The sequence below is a fragment of the Heteronotia binoei genome, chromosome 6 (genome assembly GCF_032191835.1).
Source record: "Heteronotia binoei isolate CCM8104 ecotype False Entrance Well chromosome 6, APGP_CSIRO_Hbin_v1, whole genome shotgun sequence".
NCBI lineage: Eukaryota > Metazoa > Chordata > Lepidosauria > Squamata > Gekkonidae > Heteronotia > Heteronotia binoei.
Window position 1 is genome coordinate 88061078 of NC_083228.1, and position 15150 is coordinate 88076227.

The following is a 15150-nucleotide window of genomic DNA, read 5'->3' on the forward strand; positions in this document are numbered from 1 at the left end:
ATTAATTGTTGTTTTAATGTTTTGTATGTATATTTTAGCTCTGATTTTAATTTTATTAATTAATTTTAATGATGTGTTTTTGTTTTTAAGATGTACATTTTTGTTAGCTGCTTTGGTGGCCTCATGAAAGCAGGAAGGCTCAGTATAAATTTTGTAAAATCCAAATATAAGTGCTAACCATACCTATTAGCCATTGATGGACCTATCCTCCATGAATCTATCTAACCCTTTTTTAAAGCCATAAATGTTCATGGTGATCACTGGCAGAGGATTCTGCAATATGATGACTTGTTGAGTAAAGAAGTGTTTCCTTTTGTTTGTTCTGTATTGCCCATTAACTTCATTGGGTGTTATTATGGGAGAGGGCTAAAAAGCTAGAGTAATCCATGCAGAAAAATAATTTCCCCTTTATCAGTGTTGGATGATGTCATTGGAGGCAGCTGTAACATATCTCTGAGCTGCTTATTGTGAGCTAATAGTATCTAGAAATGAGAAAATTGCATCTGTTTAAAGAGTGGTAAACTCTCCTTCTAATTGGACATGTTACACACACACATCTAGAAGTGAGAAAATCACAGATGGAATTTTGTTGATTAGCCATAAAGAGACATTGTTTTGTGTGGATATGTGTTCTTTTTGAACTCAAGTTAATTTCCCCCCCATTAACTGGGGCTGATGGGAGTTGTAGGCAAAAAACATCTGGAGAGCTACCGTTGGCCACCCCTGGCATATAGGAAATATAAAATATTTAAGTAGGCTTGTTTGCCACACTTAAATTTTTCCCATTGTCCCAGTGATTTAAAAAAAGACAATAGCTTATTAATTACTGTGACATGCCTTTTCTATCAACTCAGGGAACCCATGCAACCTCCTGCAATATGGGGAACCAGGTTTGTTTTAAACTGCAAATCTTCCCCTAAGTTGCAAGATGTTCTTAGGGTAGCAAGTATAAGGGCTTCGGTTTATCTGCTATGAGATGAGTTTTGTGGTGAGCAAGTGGAACATGGGAGATCAACAAGACAAGAGTTGTATGTAAATAACAAATAAGATTTATTTATTTATTTACTGGCTGGTTTTAAAGAACAGATCAGCACAGATCACCATGTAGTCAAAGGAGAAACCTAGCTGAAGCACATGCACTTGAGCCTGTTAGGGCATTAGAGGGTGGTTTGAATTCTCTTTAATGCTTTCAGGCTTTTACTGACTAGTCACTAGGTCAGATCCTTTCCCCACATCAGCCTGCCCTTTCCCAAGAGTCAGGTACAAAGTTTGTTTATCACCAGTGGCAGGCCTAGCTTATGGGTACTCTCTGAGAGGTAGAGTCACGGCTGGGGCGTCCATTAGGCAGCTGCCTGGAGCACGGCCTAGGGGAGAGGGCACCGGTTTTGGTCCTCCCTCCCACCCTTGCCCCTGGCAAGGGAAATTTACAAGCTTGGAGGCAGCAGCACAGTTCACACAGTGCACCCAACTGTCGTAGCTCTGCCTCCCGTGCTGCATCTGTGCTTGAAGTTTGAAGCACAGATGCAGCATGGGAAGCAGAGCTATGGCAGTCAGTGGTGGGGCGCACTGTGCAAACCAGGCTGCCTCTGGCCAAGCTCGCCCTCACTGGGGGTGAGGGTGCGGGGGGGGGGGGAGAAGTGCACCGGGGAGGGGAGGGGCGCTGTGCCTGGGGCTAGGTAGAGCTAATCCACTCTGCCACATTACTAGGCAGAGCTACCCTTTAAACTATCTGCTGGTTTACTGAGGCAGACCCAGAACTATCATTACACTCTCCCTGAGGTAGACCTGAATGAACTCCTGCTGTGATCCCCTCCAACATTTCATCTCCCCTTTAAAAGATGATTGAATGCTGGAGCAGCACTCTCACAGGCTCAGCTGTTTTTCTCTTTAGGGACAGGACAGTCTCCTGTCTGTCCCTGTTACCAGGAGATGTTAGGCATGAAGTCAGCAGGGCATACCCAGCACATAGAAGGACATGTGCTGCTAATGCTGGGGCTGTGAAAGGAAACAAATACTGTGGGGCAGCTGTGCTGTAAGCAATCTGAACCCATACCATGTTAAATAAAGGTATAATTGTAGTACTGGAGTACAGTCTCTGGAAACATGAATTTATGAAGTAGTTGGACATCTTAAAATGTGGCTTACCAAATGCTCCTTGTACAGCCACACCGTTGGTTTTCATCTAGGGTTGTTTCCTCATTCCTAGGCTGGGAAGTACTTAATATCTTTGTCAAAGTAAATATGAAATATCCTACACAATGCATGAAATTAAAAAATACGTCCTCCCCCCCCCCCCCCATACACACACACATGTCCCCAGTGACCCCTGTTCCATGCCCAGATAATGGCAAAAACTTCCAGGACCCCTTGTGGAACTGGCCTGGAGAAAAATTTCTTCCTGACCCAGAAGTGGCAATCAGCATTTCCCTGGGCGCATAAGAAAGCGCCACAAGAACTAAAATTAGGAAACCACCATCACTAAACATATTGCTTTTTGCTTTATTGTCCCTCCTTTTTTGCAGATTGAATATAAACTGGGGTTTCAAGTTGATAACCTGCTGGCTATGGATATGCCACAGGTAAATATTTCTCTACACGGAGAAGTCCCTCGTACTCTATCAGGTAAGCAGTGCTTCTTTAGCAGTTATATTTTCTTATACTTGAAAGCACTTCAGTTGGCCCTGCTTCTGGGATGGTGAGTACTGATATAGGGAAGATCTGTAAAATGGGCTACTCCTATATGGGCCCAAGAATTTTCCGATATGGGAAAGCCAGGCTGTAGCTGCTCCCACTCTTTAATGGCTGATAATTTTTATTTACATGTTTGTTAATTACCTCAAACAATTCTGAATGATTGGTTAAGTGGGACTTGTGTTCGTCATCAAAATTATAGCAGCCATGGCATTCAAAGAAAGCTGCTTCCTGAAGAACATCTAGATATGAATAGGAAGAGCAGATGAGACCAGTGGGCAGTTCTTACTAAAAAGAACAGTAGAATCATTGTTGATCTGTGCTGGTCTTCTGTGATACTCATCAAGACAGTGATATGCACCAAATTTATTTATATATTTAATCTTTGCATTTATATCCCGCCCTCCCCACCAAAGCAGGCTCAGGGCGGCTAACAATTAAACACCAAACAATAAAACAGTAAGCAAACAATTAAAATTAACAATCAATTACCAGTTAAACAAAACAATTTAAAACAGTTTAAATTAATTAAAACAATTTTTGGTGCTAGAAGTTGGTACCATACATTCAGCAATGTTCAGCAATGTTGGGCATCTACTTATACTCTAGTTCAACTAAAGGCAAGTCGAAATAGAGCTGTTTTGCAGGCCTTGCAGAACTGAGCAAGGTCCTGCAAGGCCCTTACATCTTCTGGGAGTTGGTTCCACTAGTGGAGGGCAGCAATTGAGAAGGCTCTTTCTCTGGTAGCCTTCAGTCTTGCAAATGCAAGACAAATGCTTTTTTTCTGAAGTAATTGCAGCTAGGCATTACAGTGACTGAAGAAATTCTGACATGTTTGAACTTATACTGTGCTTTGGATTCAAAATAAGGATTTCTTAAAGGTTTGAGAAGTGCTGTACACACACACATGTTATGGTATATCAGGAAGGCTATAGTTAACATATATTATGTGTCTATATCCCTGGAGAACTGAAAATACTGAGGATTGAAGAATCCTACTTCCCCCCCCCCCCCCCCCCGAGCTAGTATGGTGTAGTTGTTAAGAGCGTCACTGGAGTCTGGGAGATCCAGCTTCAAATCCCAGATCTATCATGGAGACTTTCTGAGTGACCCTGGTCTAGTCACACACTCCTAGCCTTACCTTCTTCACAGGGTTGTTGTGTAGATAAAATGGAGAAGGGAGTAGAGATCTCTATTGGGGACAAAGGTGGAACTGAAATGAAGTAAAATAACTTGTAGCAAAGAAAATACTACTGTGAAAGTAGAGAGTAAAAATGCATGTTTTTAAAGACACATGGCTTTTTTATTTACAGTTTTCCGGGTAGAACTCTCTTGCACTGGCAGGCTTGATTCTGAAGTTACGGTACTTATGCAGCTCAACATGACAGTGAATGCTTCCAAAAACATCACAGTTTTGAATTTCAAACGTAGGAAAATGTGTTACAAAAGTAAGTAATGTGTTTTATTTTATCCTTTTTAAATGCAGTGCATGCTTGCAAATCACTCTAGGCACCTAGCCATCTGCTGGAATCCTGTTTCCCCATTCCTCTTAAGAACCAGATAAAGTGCTGCATTTCCCTAGTGACAAACAGAAGTATTGTCACTCTTATATGCAATCACCCAGAAAGCTAGGGTGTTTTGTTTTTTTTAAGAATTCATAATACACTCCTTTGGAATCTGGTGACTACATTGCGGATTCTAGTTGCTTCTAAATGGCATACTTAGATTCATCCATCTATTAAGAAATGGCTCTTTGTCGTGTGGGAATTTGTTGAAAAGGCAAAATATACAGTGTGTCTAATTAAGAAAAAATACAAATGTTTGAAATAATCTGCTGTTCATTAGTTTTTGGAAGTATAGATACAAGGTAGATAGAAATTATAAGTTAAAGCCATTATTTATACTGGGATGTTAGAAAGAGTTCCACAGTCACTTTTATCACTGGAGTAATGGTGAAACGTTTTTTGAACAAAGATGAATGAAAACAAGTGAAGCTTGATAGTAATAACCTATTTCCTTCAGACTGCAATAGAGAAGCAGGTTTTCCTGGAAACATTTTATATGCTTATTCAGTGTGTGAAGTCAAAGAAACTTATAAAAATGGAATTTAACATTATTGAATTTATCATGAGGGAAAACTACCATTTTAATGGTAGTCTTCATGTTGAATTAAGATAGCAAATAGATTTTCATTTTCAGACAAAAGAAGAAATGCCAAAGGCACTGTTTTGGTCAATTTGATCAGTAGTGCTTAGTGACTTTGTTTTTTTAAGTGCAGCCTCCTTTTTGATTTCTATATGTTTGATTCATAAGTTTATGCATAGAATATTGTTAGTAGTAATGCTTTTATTAAACACGCTGCATGCTTAATATTTGTGTAAGGAACACTTTTGTATTTAGTGGAACAGAATTTCTCACAGTTCCTTACCTTCATAGCATAATCTTGTAGGTATATGTGAATTCAGTAATTTGTGAGATTTTCAGGAAGGCCCCAAATTTAGAAAAGGGTGTGTTTTGCATGAGATACTCAGGATATTATATTAATGCATGCAAGAATTCAGCTTTCATCCCTTGTTTGGAGCTTTGTAAATCTAATACTTAAATTTAGCTTAACTGGGGGTTTTCAGCCCTAAATTCCCATGTTTAGGCATTGCTATCTTTGGAAGTTAGCACTGAATTAAGTTTGAAGGCATCTGTAAAGACTGTACCTGGAGTTAGTAGTATCACACTGATTTTTTTTTTCCTTTGCATACCAACACTGGTCTGTTTCTCCATTGTCATTCTTATAATGACTTTTTGTTGAATAAAATAGTTGTGTAGCAGATGGCCATCCTTCAGTAGAACCTTAGTAACCTAAACTGCTTTTTAAATTTGCAGTTACGTCACATTTTTACAAGAAAAGTGATTTAAAAGACTGTTTTCTCCTTTTGTCTTTAGAGCTAGAACTAGAAGTAAAACCACCAGTATCTGACAAAAATAGCAGCAAACCTATTTGTAAGTAAATGTGCTTTTCATGTAAATATGTAATTGTCGAAATTTTCTTGAATTTTGTATAATGGGGAGGGGGGGAATTCTTGAAAGCTTCAATGATGCTACACGTTGCATTTTTGTATGGGAATGGGAATCATTTGATGAGTAAAGTGAGTAGAGGATGAAGTAGACATCTTGCTTATTGCTGAAGGCCACTTCAAAATAATCTGTGTTGGAGTAAATTTAATTTAAAAAATTGAGTAAATTTAATAAAAATTAATTTAAAAATTATCTGTGGACCTTTCAAACTATACCAGGTTGTAAATTTGGTTGTAATAATTTGCTTTTTTAATATATTGGTTGTGTTTCTAGGGGTGGGGGGTTGGAACCGGGCATTTGGCAGTAGAAGTCAGGAACAAGTCTAACTAAATTTGGGTATGCCAAATACAAAAATGTTGGTTCCCATGCTGTATTTTTTCAGTTTTGACCTAATTCAAGGATGAAAATTGCTGATATAGGACTTTAAAGTTTCAAATGGAGCTGTGGTCTTGCCACTGGGCACTTGGTCAGTGAACCATATTTCATCAGATTTGTCAGTTATAAGATGGTGCGGGTTTTCAGTGGCAGGAGTTTAAAATTTGAAGGGTGCATTCCCCTTCCTTATCCCCACTCTCCATATGCTTTGGGAATGTTGGGATAGCTGTGCAGTCCTGCATGTGAGCCTCTACCCATCCTACCTGGATGCCTGAGCACAATGGCAGGCCATGATGCTTGTGTGAACTTAGGCAGATCATGAGAGGGAGGGCAGGAAGGGTTGTATTAGTGTTTAGTTCTCATGGCCCTTTCTTACATGCCCAGAGAAATGCTGATCACCACCTTGGGTTCAGAAAGTTTTCTCCAGGCCAGTTTGGCCAGATATCCTGGAGGGTTTTTTATTATTATTTTGCCATCATCTGGGCAGGGAGCAGGGGTCACTTTGTGTGTGTGTGAGGGTGGTAGTTGTGAACTTCTTGCATTGTGCAGAGGGTTGGACTACATGACCTTGAAGGTCCCTTCCAACTCTTATGATTCTGTGAATGAGCTGCCGGTCTGGACAGATCCCAGCTCCTTCCCCTGTCCCTTCATCTCCATAGAGGTGGGGATGGGCCAACCAATGAACTAGACACCTTACCTGCCTCCAGAAGGAGTCAGGGCATTTCCAGAGAACCTGCCTGTTGAGGGGATTGCTGCCAGTGCTTCTTGACCGATTTACTAAAAACATTTAAAAGTTTCCCATGTTAATTTTATGTCCCAGTAACAACAAAAACTTCAAACAGAATATTTGAATGGGGGAGAAACCAAGTCCAAACAATGTCCAAATGAATTGGAGACTTTGGCAATTTTTATTGAAATAGTACTTATAAAATATAGATGCAGCATAGCATATTCCTGCCCAACATTATGTAAAGTTGAACTAAAAAATGAGGGCACTGAAAACACACAAATCAACAAATTAATTTTATCGCACCCAAAGAACTGTGCGTGATATGCAATGGATGTGGTTGCCCACTCACCTATTTCAGGAAAATTTAACTCTGTTCTACAGAGGCCACAAACACCTTTCATTCATGGTCACTTTCTGTAGTGTCATTTGCTAGTTTCATCTCAGATTGCAGTATCCCACCATGAGAGAAGAGACCTGTACTTTAGAATTTCGGCTCTGCAGGTCAAATCAAGACCAAAGCTAATCAAGTGCATTTATAACTTTTGTTTGGGTTTTTATATGTATGGTTTGATCTTCCCCTCCTTATTTACAGATCAGTAAAACGTGTATGCATTCTTTCACAAGGTTATAATTACCTGAAAGAGGCTTGTACTTAATATTGTACTGGCAATGGCACCCATTCATTGTTTATTTTATGAAATAATGTATGTTTAGAAATGGAAATTTTTCCACCCCACATCTCTTATTGTTGGCTATGGAATCTTCCACTGTTGTTTTAAATGCTTATTACAATAGAACATTCAAGCAGAAGCTTCAAGCTCAGTTTGGTGACCCATTTTTTTTCCAGCTTCTTGAAAGATGCTCCCTCAGTGAGAAATTCCATTGATTCCAGCAAAGTATGAGTATAGAGCAGGGGTGGCCAACGGTAGCTCTCCAGATGTTTTTTGTCTGCAACTCCCATCAACCCCAGCCATTGGCCATGCTGGCTGGGGCTGATGGCAGTTGTAGCCAAAAAACATCTGGAGAGTTACCGTTGGCCACCCCTGGTATAGAGCAATGAAGCACTTGTCACTTGAAAGCCAGGAAACTGTAGCTATTCTTTGATGTTGTTCTGTCCTAGGCAATACATGGGTTGGCTTTTGTGGAGAATTACTACTGATGGAGGGGTAATATTTGCCAATTCTCATCCCACATCTGACCTCAGTCTTTCCTCTCATGATATTCTGTGCAGGTTACCTGTCCTCTGGAGCAGCAGCTCTTGGAATTTATTAGGGCAACTAGGCTCTTCTAGAGCATGACAATGGTGAAGCTGAACAATATGATATAGGGAGTAAAGTACTAAGCGTTGCTCAGCTTTTTGTCTATAGTATCAATAGAGAGAAAAAGTGATGGCAAAGCACATTGGACTAGGCTGCACTGTTTACCAGATTTCATAGTCAAACGTTTAGTATGCGAATTCCACAAGGCAGGCCACTGATAAGATGGAAAGAGTTGCTGCTGAACCTAATCAGATAGCAGAATTGACATACTTGATCAAACATCACTTTAAGAAGCTGTTGCCAGAATATATGGTGAAGAAATCAGAAGAAAACATGTATTTAGATGGTAGCAATATATCATGATTATCAGCTGATTTGTGCCCTGTCTGATGGTCTACATTATGAACTAATTGAGTCATGTTAACATATGGCATGAGGTACAGTGGGTACAGTTATGCCAAGTGAGGTCCTGTGTACCTAGCTGCAATGTACCAACCCAAATGTATCAATTTGAAAAGATCATTTTGTTGTCAAACGTGCACTGCATAAATTCGGCCAAGTAGACTCAAGATAACAGCATAGGCAAAAGGTGTGGTGATGTGGGCACATTATAAAGAAAGCATTAACTCTAACCAGATGGCCCATTTTCTACAATCTGATTTACATTCCGACACAAATATAATAATTGGTCATTAAAATACAGAACCCTGAAGGATGAAAATGGAGTCTGGCTCCTAAATTTTGGGCTGTCTCTTAAAGCCTAAGAAAATTTGTCAAGGCTCACTATGGAGGATGCCAGGAATGTCGTAGAAACTGTTTTTATATACTTATAGTAGTCGAAGAGACGAGTCGTTAATAGTTTATTCAAGTAACTTTGTTAGGGTACAGTGCTTCCCTATTGATTGCATAGAAAAAGCCTTCTTGAATAATTGAGTTTTGCATAGTTTGTGGAAAGCCAGTAGAGTGGAAGCCTCCCTGACCTCCTTAGGCAGGCCATTCCATAAGATGGGGGCTACAGCACAGAGGCATGTATACGGGCAGTTGATTTTGTCCATTTGCAGTATTAGTGTTTGGAAGTTTTACAGTTACATTCTGGATTTATGTATTTTTAATTTCAGGTTTTCTTCACTAAATCCAGTTGCTGTATATAGCAGTGGTTGTTTTACAAGTTAAATTTACATGTTCAAGAAATATGCAATTAAACTTTTTTTGGGGGGGGGGGAGTATATAGGCAGTATGTGAATTACTTACATGGAACATCAAAATAATATATTATAGTTACTATGCTTTTCAAATTAAAAGGTCAAGAACTAAAATTTCAGCTTGAGAGCCAACATTTCTGGAATTGCATACCCCCAAGTATATGTGAATCTTGTTCCCAGCTTTTACCCCCCCCCCCCCCCCGAGTTCCCTTGATGCATTTCCAGGATTTCTTTTACCCCAAATGCACTTCTAGACATGTCTTTCAATTCTTCATATTTAGTATCAAAACATGAAGGGGGGAGAAATCTAGGCTTAACTTGTATCTAGATACTACAGTATGTTTTGTCTCTAGATTTACTAGTAATTGGGTTCAGAATATCTTGAAAGATCTTATCACTGGTTTTTTCTTATGCTGTAGTTTTCCTATGTTATGCATTAAAATAAAATGCTAACATGAAAAGGGGAGGGAAAAAAATCTTCCTTCCACAGTTGTATATGAAATTCATTGAAACTCGCAAATGTTATTTCCATTTTGTTTCAGTAATACTTTACACTTCAATTTCAGTTGATCCTGTAAATGCAGCTCCCACCACTTCTACTCGTGTGTTTTATATCAGTGTAGGAGTTTGCTGTGCAGTCATATTCCTGGTAGCAATAATACTAGCTGTTTTGCATCTTCACAGTATGAAGAGAATAGAATTGGAAGACAGGTAAAGAATGAAACATGGATCTTTATTTTCTTACATTAGATTTATTGGCTTTGCTGTATGCCTCACAAGATGGTTGTGGCAATGTGGGCACTGAGAACTTAAAATGCTTCCATTGCCTATCTTGTTTTTCTTAAGGCTCCTAGATAATGTCATGCAATGCTTCTTTAGTTACCTAATTTGACAGGTTATTTTGACTCACACTGAAGAAGCGTACATTCCTTTATAAGGAGAGCTAGTACTTCTTGGTATCCTCCCCAGGATCATTCACTTCTGTGAATATTTTCTTAATCACCTCACTAACAATCAGGTTAGGAGCCTCCATAGCCTAATAGTTTCCCTGAAGGTGGAATTATACTGAGCAAGGAATGTATGCTAAGTAGAAAGCTGTTCTCTTTTCATAGATAGGTACTTATAAATCATAATTTTGAGTATGTAGTTCTTTGATACTTCAAGCATTCCTTTACTGTGTTCCATCATGTCAAGTGACAGCCGATGCTTGATGGAATTCCTCACTGAGAGTTTGCATCTCTTACCTTATTGAAATTCTGCCATAGTTAAACCGTGTTCATTGTTTAACAACACATTCATCTTTGATGGTGACAATGTAAAAAATAAATCTTTGGGTTTATTTGGACATTTCTGGAGGTTAAGAGTTTTGATGTGTCAAAGAAATATGTATTCAGTTTATATAAAGTCTTGGAACTAGGAGATATCTTGTGCAAGATCACATATTCTCCAAAGTAGTTATGGGATCTATGTAGAATCCCAACAGGTTTTTGTCTGTTTGTGGGGGGTTTGATATTTGTGTGTGTGCACGCGCTCATGCACGTGTACCTGGAAGTCATGTTGACCTCTGGTGACTGATCCCTACTTGGTGGCCTGGAGGCTATTCAGAGAGGTGCCTGAGTAGAGCCTGCCCCCAGACCTCCTGACTGGATATTTCAAGGAAATCTCCTATCCAAATACTAACCACAGTCAACCCTGCTTAGCTTCTGAGATCTGATGAGAGCAGGCTTGCCTGGGCTATCCAGGTCAAAGCTTAATCCCACCAGTTTTAATGGGAAAGGATCAAAAAGTCTGCTGTTCTCTTTCACTTAAGTGAATCTAAGATAGTGCTTCACCTGTGCCATTTCAAACTGGCTTAAAATGCATAAAGCTGAGTTAGATGTTTTGCTCTTTATAAAGCCTGGGTTGTGAGATTTATTTGTTTGTATTTGTGATTCTTCTGAGATATAAATTTCAGAAATCTTTACAAAATGTTACAGAGATACTTTAATAGAGTTGAAAGCTTGATTTTGCAGGCCTAAGGAATGTTCAGCTTTGTAGGAAATCTGTAATGTTTGTTCCTTAGCTTCATAAGTATCATTCAGTCAATAACAGTAACACTTTCTCAGGAGCACTTCCATCTCTGAAAAGATATGAAAAACATAATAATAATAATAATAATAATAATAATAATAATAATAATAATAATAATAATAATAATAATAATAATAATAATAATAATAATAATAATAATAATAATAATAACAACAACAACAACAACTTTATTTTTATATCCCGCCCTCCCCCGCCAAAGGCAGGCTCAGGGCGGCTCACAGACATGGAATTTCATGATTCAATAAAACAATGTGAACTACAATTTTAAATACAATCAATTACATAAATAAATTAGTTAAAAATAGATAAAATAGGTGCTATAAAATACTATACATCGCCCAATCCATTATGCCCAATCCAGTGCCTGTTATTTATTTATTTGTCAGATTTATATCCCGCCCTCCCCTGACAGGCTCAGGGCAGCTGTACTGGAAACACCAGTGGTGGAAAGTGCCATCAAGTCACAGCCAAATTATGATGACCCCATAGGGTTTTCAAGGCAAGAGACATCCAGAGGTGGTTTGTCATTGCCTGCCTGTGTGCAGTGACCCAGGACTTCCGTAGTGGTCTCCCTTCTAAGTACTAACCAGGTCTGGCCCTGCTTAGCTTTTGATGAGATCAGACTAGCCTGGCCCATCCAAGTCACGAAACTGGGAATGCTACAAAAATAATAAAAGCTATCCAGACCAACGAAAATATCACAACCCAAGTATAGTTGTGTTCTAAAGATCTCTTCATCAGACTGGTTGTTTAAAACACATACACACAAAAAGGGGGACTTCTTTTCAACATCCACCCTGATGAAAAGTTTTGGATAGCTCTGAAATTTGCAGAGTATTGTGTGATTTTGGTTAGCCTTAAACACATAGCATTTGTGTTGGCATTTTCAGTGGATCAATGTTGCTGCGCTAGCAAAAAAATTATGCAAGATTATAGTCTTGCATTGTACATATCACCAGCTGAACTCAGACATACTTGATGAAACATGTTTTCCTTTTTACAAGACAAAGGTCTTAATAGTCTATAGATTGATGTTCAGGATTTTATGATAGCTTTCTTCCTTCTTCTAACAACTTTAAATATTGTGCAAAGTTAAATACTTTCAACTGCACATTGTTTGATAAACTGTAGTGCCCAAAAGTGCTGTTGGATGACTTTATTGTGTGCTGGCATTTTTTAAGAATACCAGTTTTTCTTTCAATTAAATTTTTGAGACAGTTCTTTAATTAAATTTTCTTTCAATTACATTTTTGAGACAGTATTCTGCTTAGTATCATTGCAGCTAAAGTAGTGTTCTGTCACCAGCACAGGTTAAATGTTGGGGTTTTGAACAGGAAATTAAAGCAATTACAGAAGCAGCTACAAACATTGTCTTCTTTTCCTCTAAAACAGCATTAGTGACAGCAGCAGTTCTCAAGGCTTATCTCAGCCTTCCACTCAAACAACACAGTATCTGAGGGCTGACACACCCAACAATGCAACACCAATTACTAGTAAGTATTCATCTAATAATACAGCAGAGTGGTTTCTGTTAATGAAGACATCTGTTCTAAAAAATCAAACTGATATTGGCCAGCTGCTTACAGTTGAAAAGTTTGGGTTTGAGATCTGTATGGCCTATGTTTCTCTGGCCTGCCAAAGTGAGGAATTGCATATTAGAGGAAGAGCATGAGATTCCCAGCTCATGATTCCCAGCTCATGTTCCTAAGGCAGGGGAGTGCAAATGGAGGAGAACTGATTGGTAAAGAGTTCTCCCCAACAAATTACACACATACTATGTCTAGTATGCATGAGTACAGCTAGCCAGTCTCACATCAGCAAGAGATGGTTTGAGAATGCTTTTTGTCTGTGAATTGAGACAGGGATGTTTCTTCCTTTTGCATAGCTTTCCTTTAGTGTGTTTTACCTGCTGAAGTCAATAGAATCTCTTAACTTAAGAACTTGAAAGGCCTTTCTCAGGGCTTTTTTTCTGGAAAAAGAGGTTCCAGAACTCTCCAATGGGAAATGAATGAAAAACACATGGGTGCCCCTCATGAACTTTTAATTTTTTTCCCCAAGAAATTTGTTTCCATGAAGAGGTTCTAGAACTACATTCCACCAAGAAAAAAAGCTCTGGTCTTACTAGAAACTGAAATTATTCCAAATATGTATGGTTCATAATTTTAGTATGTTCATAAAAAGAGGAGCCACTTTCCATATAGCAATATCATTTACAGCCCAGAAGAGGGCAATGATGTGTTGATATATTTGTCAAAATATTTCATGATGTTACTACAATGTGCGTATTTTGTTGAGTAGTAGCAGTTTGGTAGTTCGTACTGCATATATTTTGCAAATATGACCAAAACAATAAATATTTGTCTTATGCTATCCAGTGGTATGGGATTCCCCCCCTTGCTCGCCCCATGTTATATGTCCTATTTTAATTGTTGTGTGTTACCTGTCAAATATTCAACTGGATTTTGTGGTAAGGGTATTTACGTTTGGTATTTATATTGGTATTGTTTGGGTTTGCTGGCTCCTCAGGTTATCCTACTTTACGGATAGAGAAGAATGACCTTAAAAGTGTAACCTTGTTGGAGGCAAAAGCTAAAGTAAAGGACATAGCAATCTCCAGAGAGAGAATAACACTAAAAGATGTTCTTCAAGAAGGTATTAGGAAAAATTTTCTCACTTGATTTGATATGTGTACACTGTGTTTATCATGCTTCTTGACCTTTTACTTAGGAATTCTCAAAAGAAATTTCAGATGGCTGGTGATAGTTTTGGGGCCATGCTGTACATGTTCCCTAGAAACATGTACCCTCAAGACAAATTCTTGCTGGTGTGTTCTGTGTTCCATGTTTAAAAAATAATTGATCAGTCTCTTCACTAAGGAAAAGGAAGGAAAGATCCCCTGTGCAAGCACCAGTAATTTTCGACTCTGAGGTGATGTTGCTTTCACGTTTTCATGGCAGACTTTTTCAGGGTGGTTTGCCATTGCCTTCCCTAATCAACTACACTTTCCCCCCAGCAAGTTGGGTACTCATTTTACCGACCTTGAAAGGATGGAAGGCTGAGTCAGCTTGGAGCTGGCTACCTGAAAACCCAGCTTCTGCCGGGAATTGAACTCAGGTCGTGAGCAGAGCTTAGGACTGCAGTACTGCAGCTTTAACACTCTGTGCCATGGGGCTCTTTATCTCTCCACTACGCTATTGGCTAAATAGTTGAAAGTGTGGATATAGCTGATATTCCACATAATACGTGACAAAGAGGACTTCACTAAAACTCCATATTGAAAGGCTGTTTTTTAAAAAATATCCAAATTTGACATTGCCAAAGAGTTTGTAGGAGCTACAATGTGATTGATTGAACAAAAAAAATGTCATGATACAAGTTTCATAAGAGAAAGGTCCATTGCTACCTTTGGGTTTTTTTCATCACTGAGTTATTAGGAGTGTACAAAAATGTGTGTCAGCTTCATTTTCTTTCTTCATCATGCTTAGGCACATTTGGGAGGATTTTCCATGGAACTCTAATAGAAGAAAAAGACCCTAGTAAAGAAAAGCAAGTGTTTGTCAAAACAGTAAAAGGTAGGCTTTCATTGTGAGTTTTATTCATTGTCAGTATTTAAACAGACTGTGACCTGATGAAAGCGTAGGGTTGTTAGACACTCTTTGATAAAAAAAATAATAATAACTTGATGAAATCTACCCTCCAATTTGTGACAAGTCAGTGTTCTGATTTGAAAGAC

At 38.7% G+C, this 15150-nt stretch overlaps 1 protein-coding gene across 4 annotated transcripts in view; it reads left to right on the forward strand.

The window, feature by feature from the left end:
• The window catches only part of RYK (receptor like tyrosine kinase), a 43816-nt gene that overhangs the window by 12921 nt on the left and 15745 nt on the right, over positions 1 to 15150 (forward strand). Inside the window, exons 3-9 of one of the 4 annotated variants that reach the window (XM_060242115.1) lie at positions 2523 to 2622; positions 4005 to 4139; positions 5629 to 5685; positions 9893 to 10037; positions 12810 to 12910; positions 13935 to 14069; positions 14903 to 14989. In XM_060242115.1, coding sequence (XP_060098098.1) covers positions 2523 to 2622; positions 4005 to 4139; positions 5629 to 5685; positions 9893 to 10037; positions 12810 to 12910; positions 13935 to 14069; positions 14903 to 14989 — 760 coding nt within the window. Of the gene's footprint in view, positions 1 to 2522; positions 2623 to 4004; positions 4140 to 5628; positions 5686 to 9892; positions 10038 to 12806; positions 12911 to 13934; positions 14070 to 14902; positions 14990 to 15150 lie in introns of all 4 variants that reach the window. The other 3 variants (XM_060242117.1, XM_060242114.1, XM_060242116.1) reach the window with 3 other exon arrangements.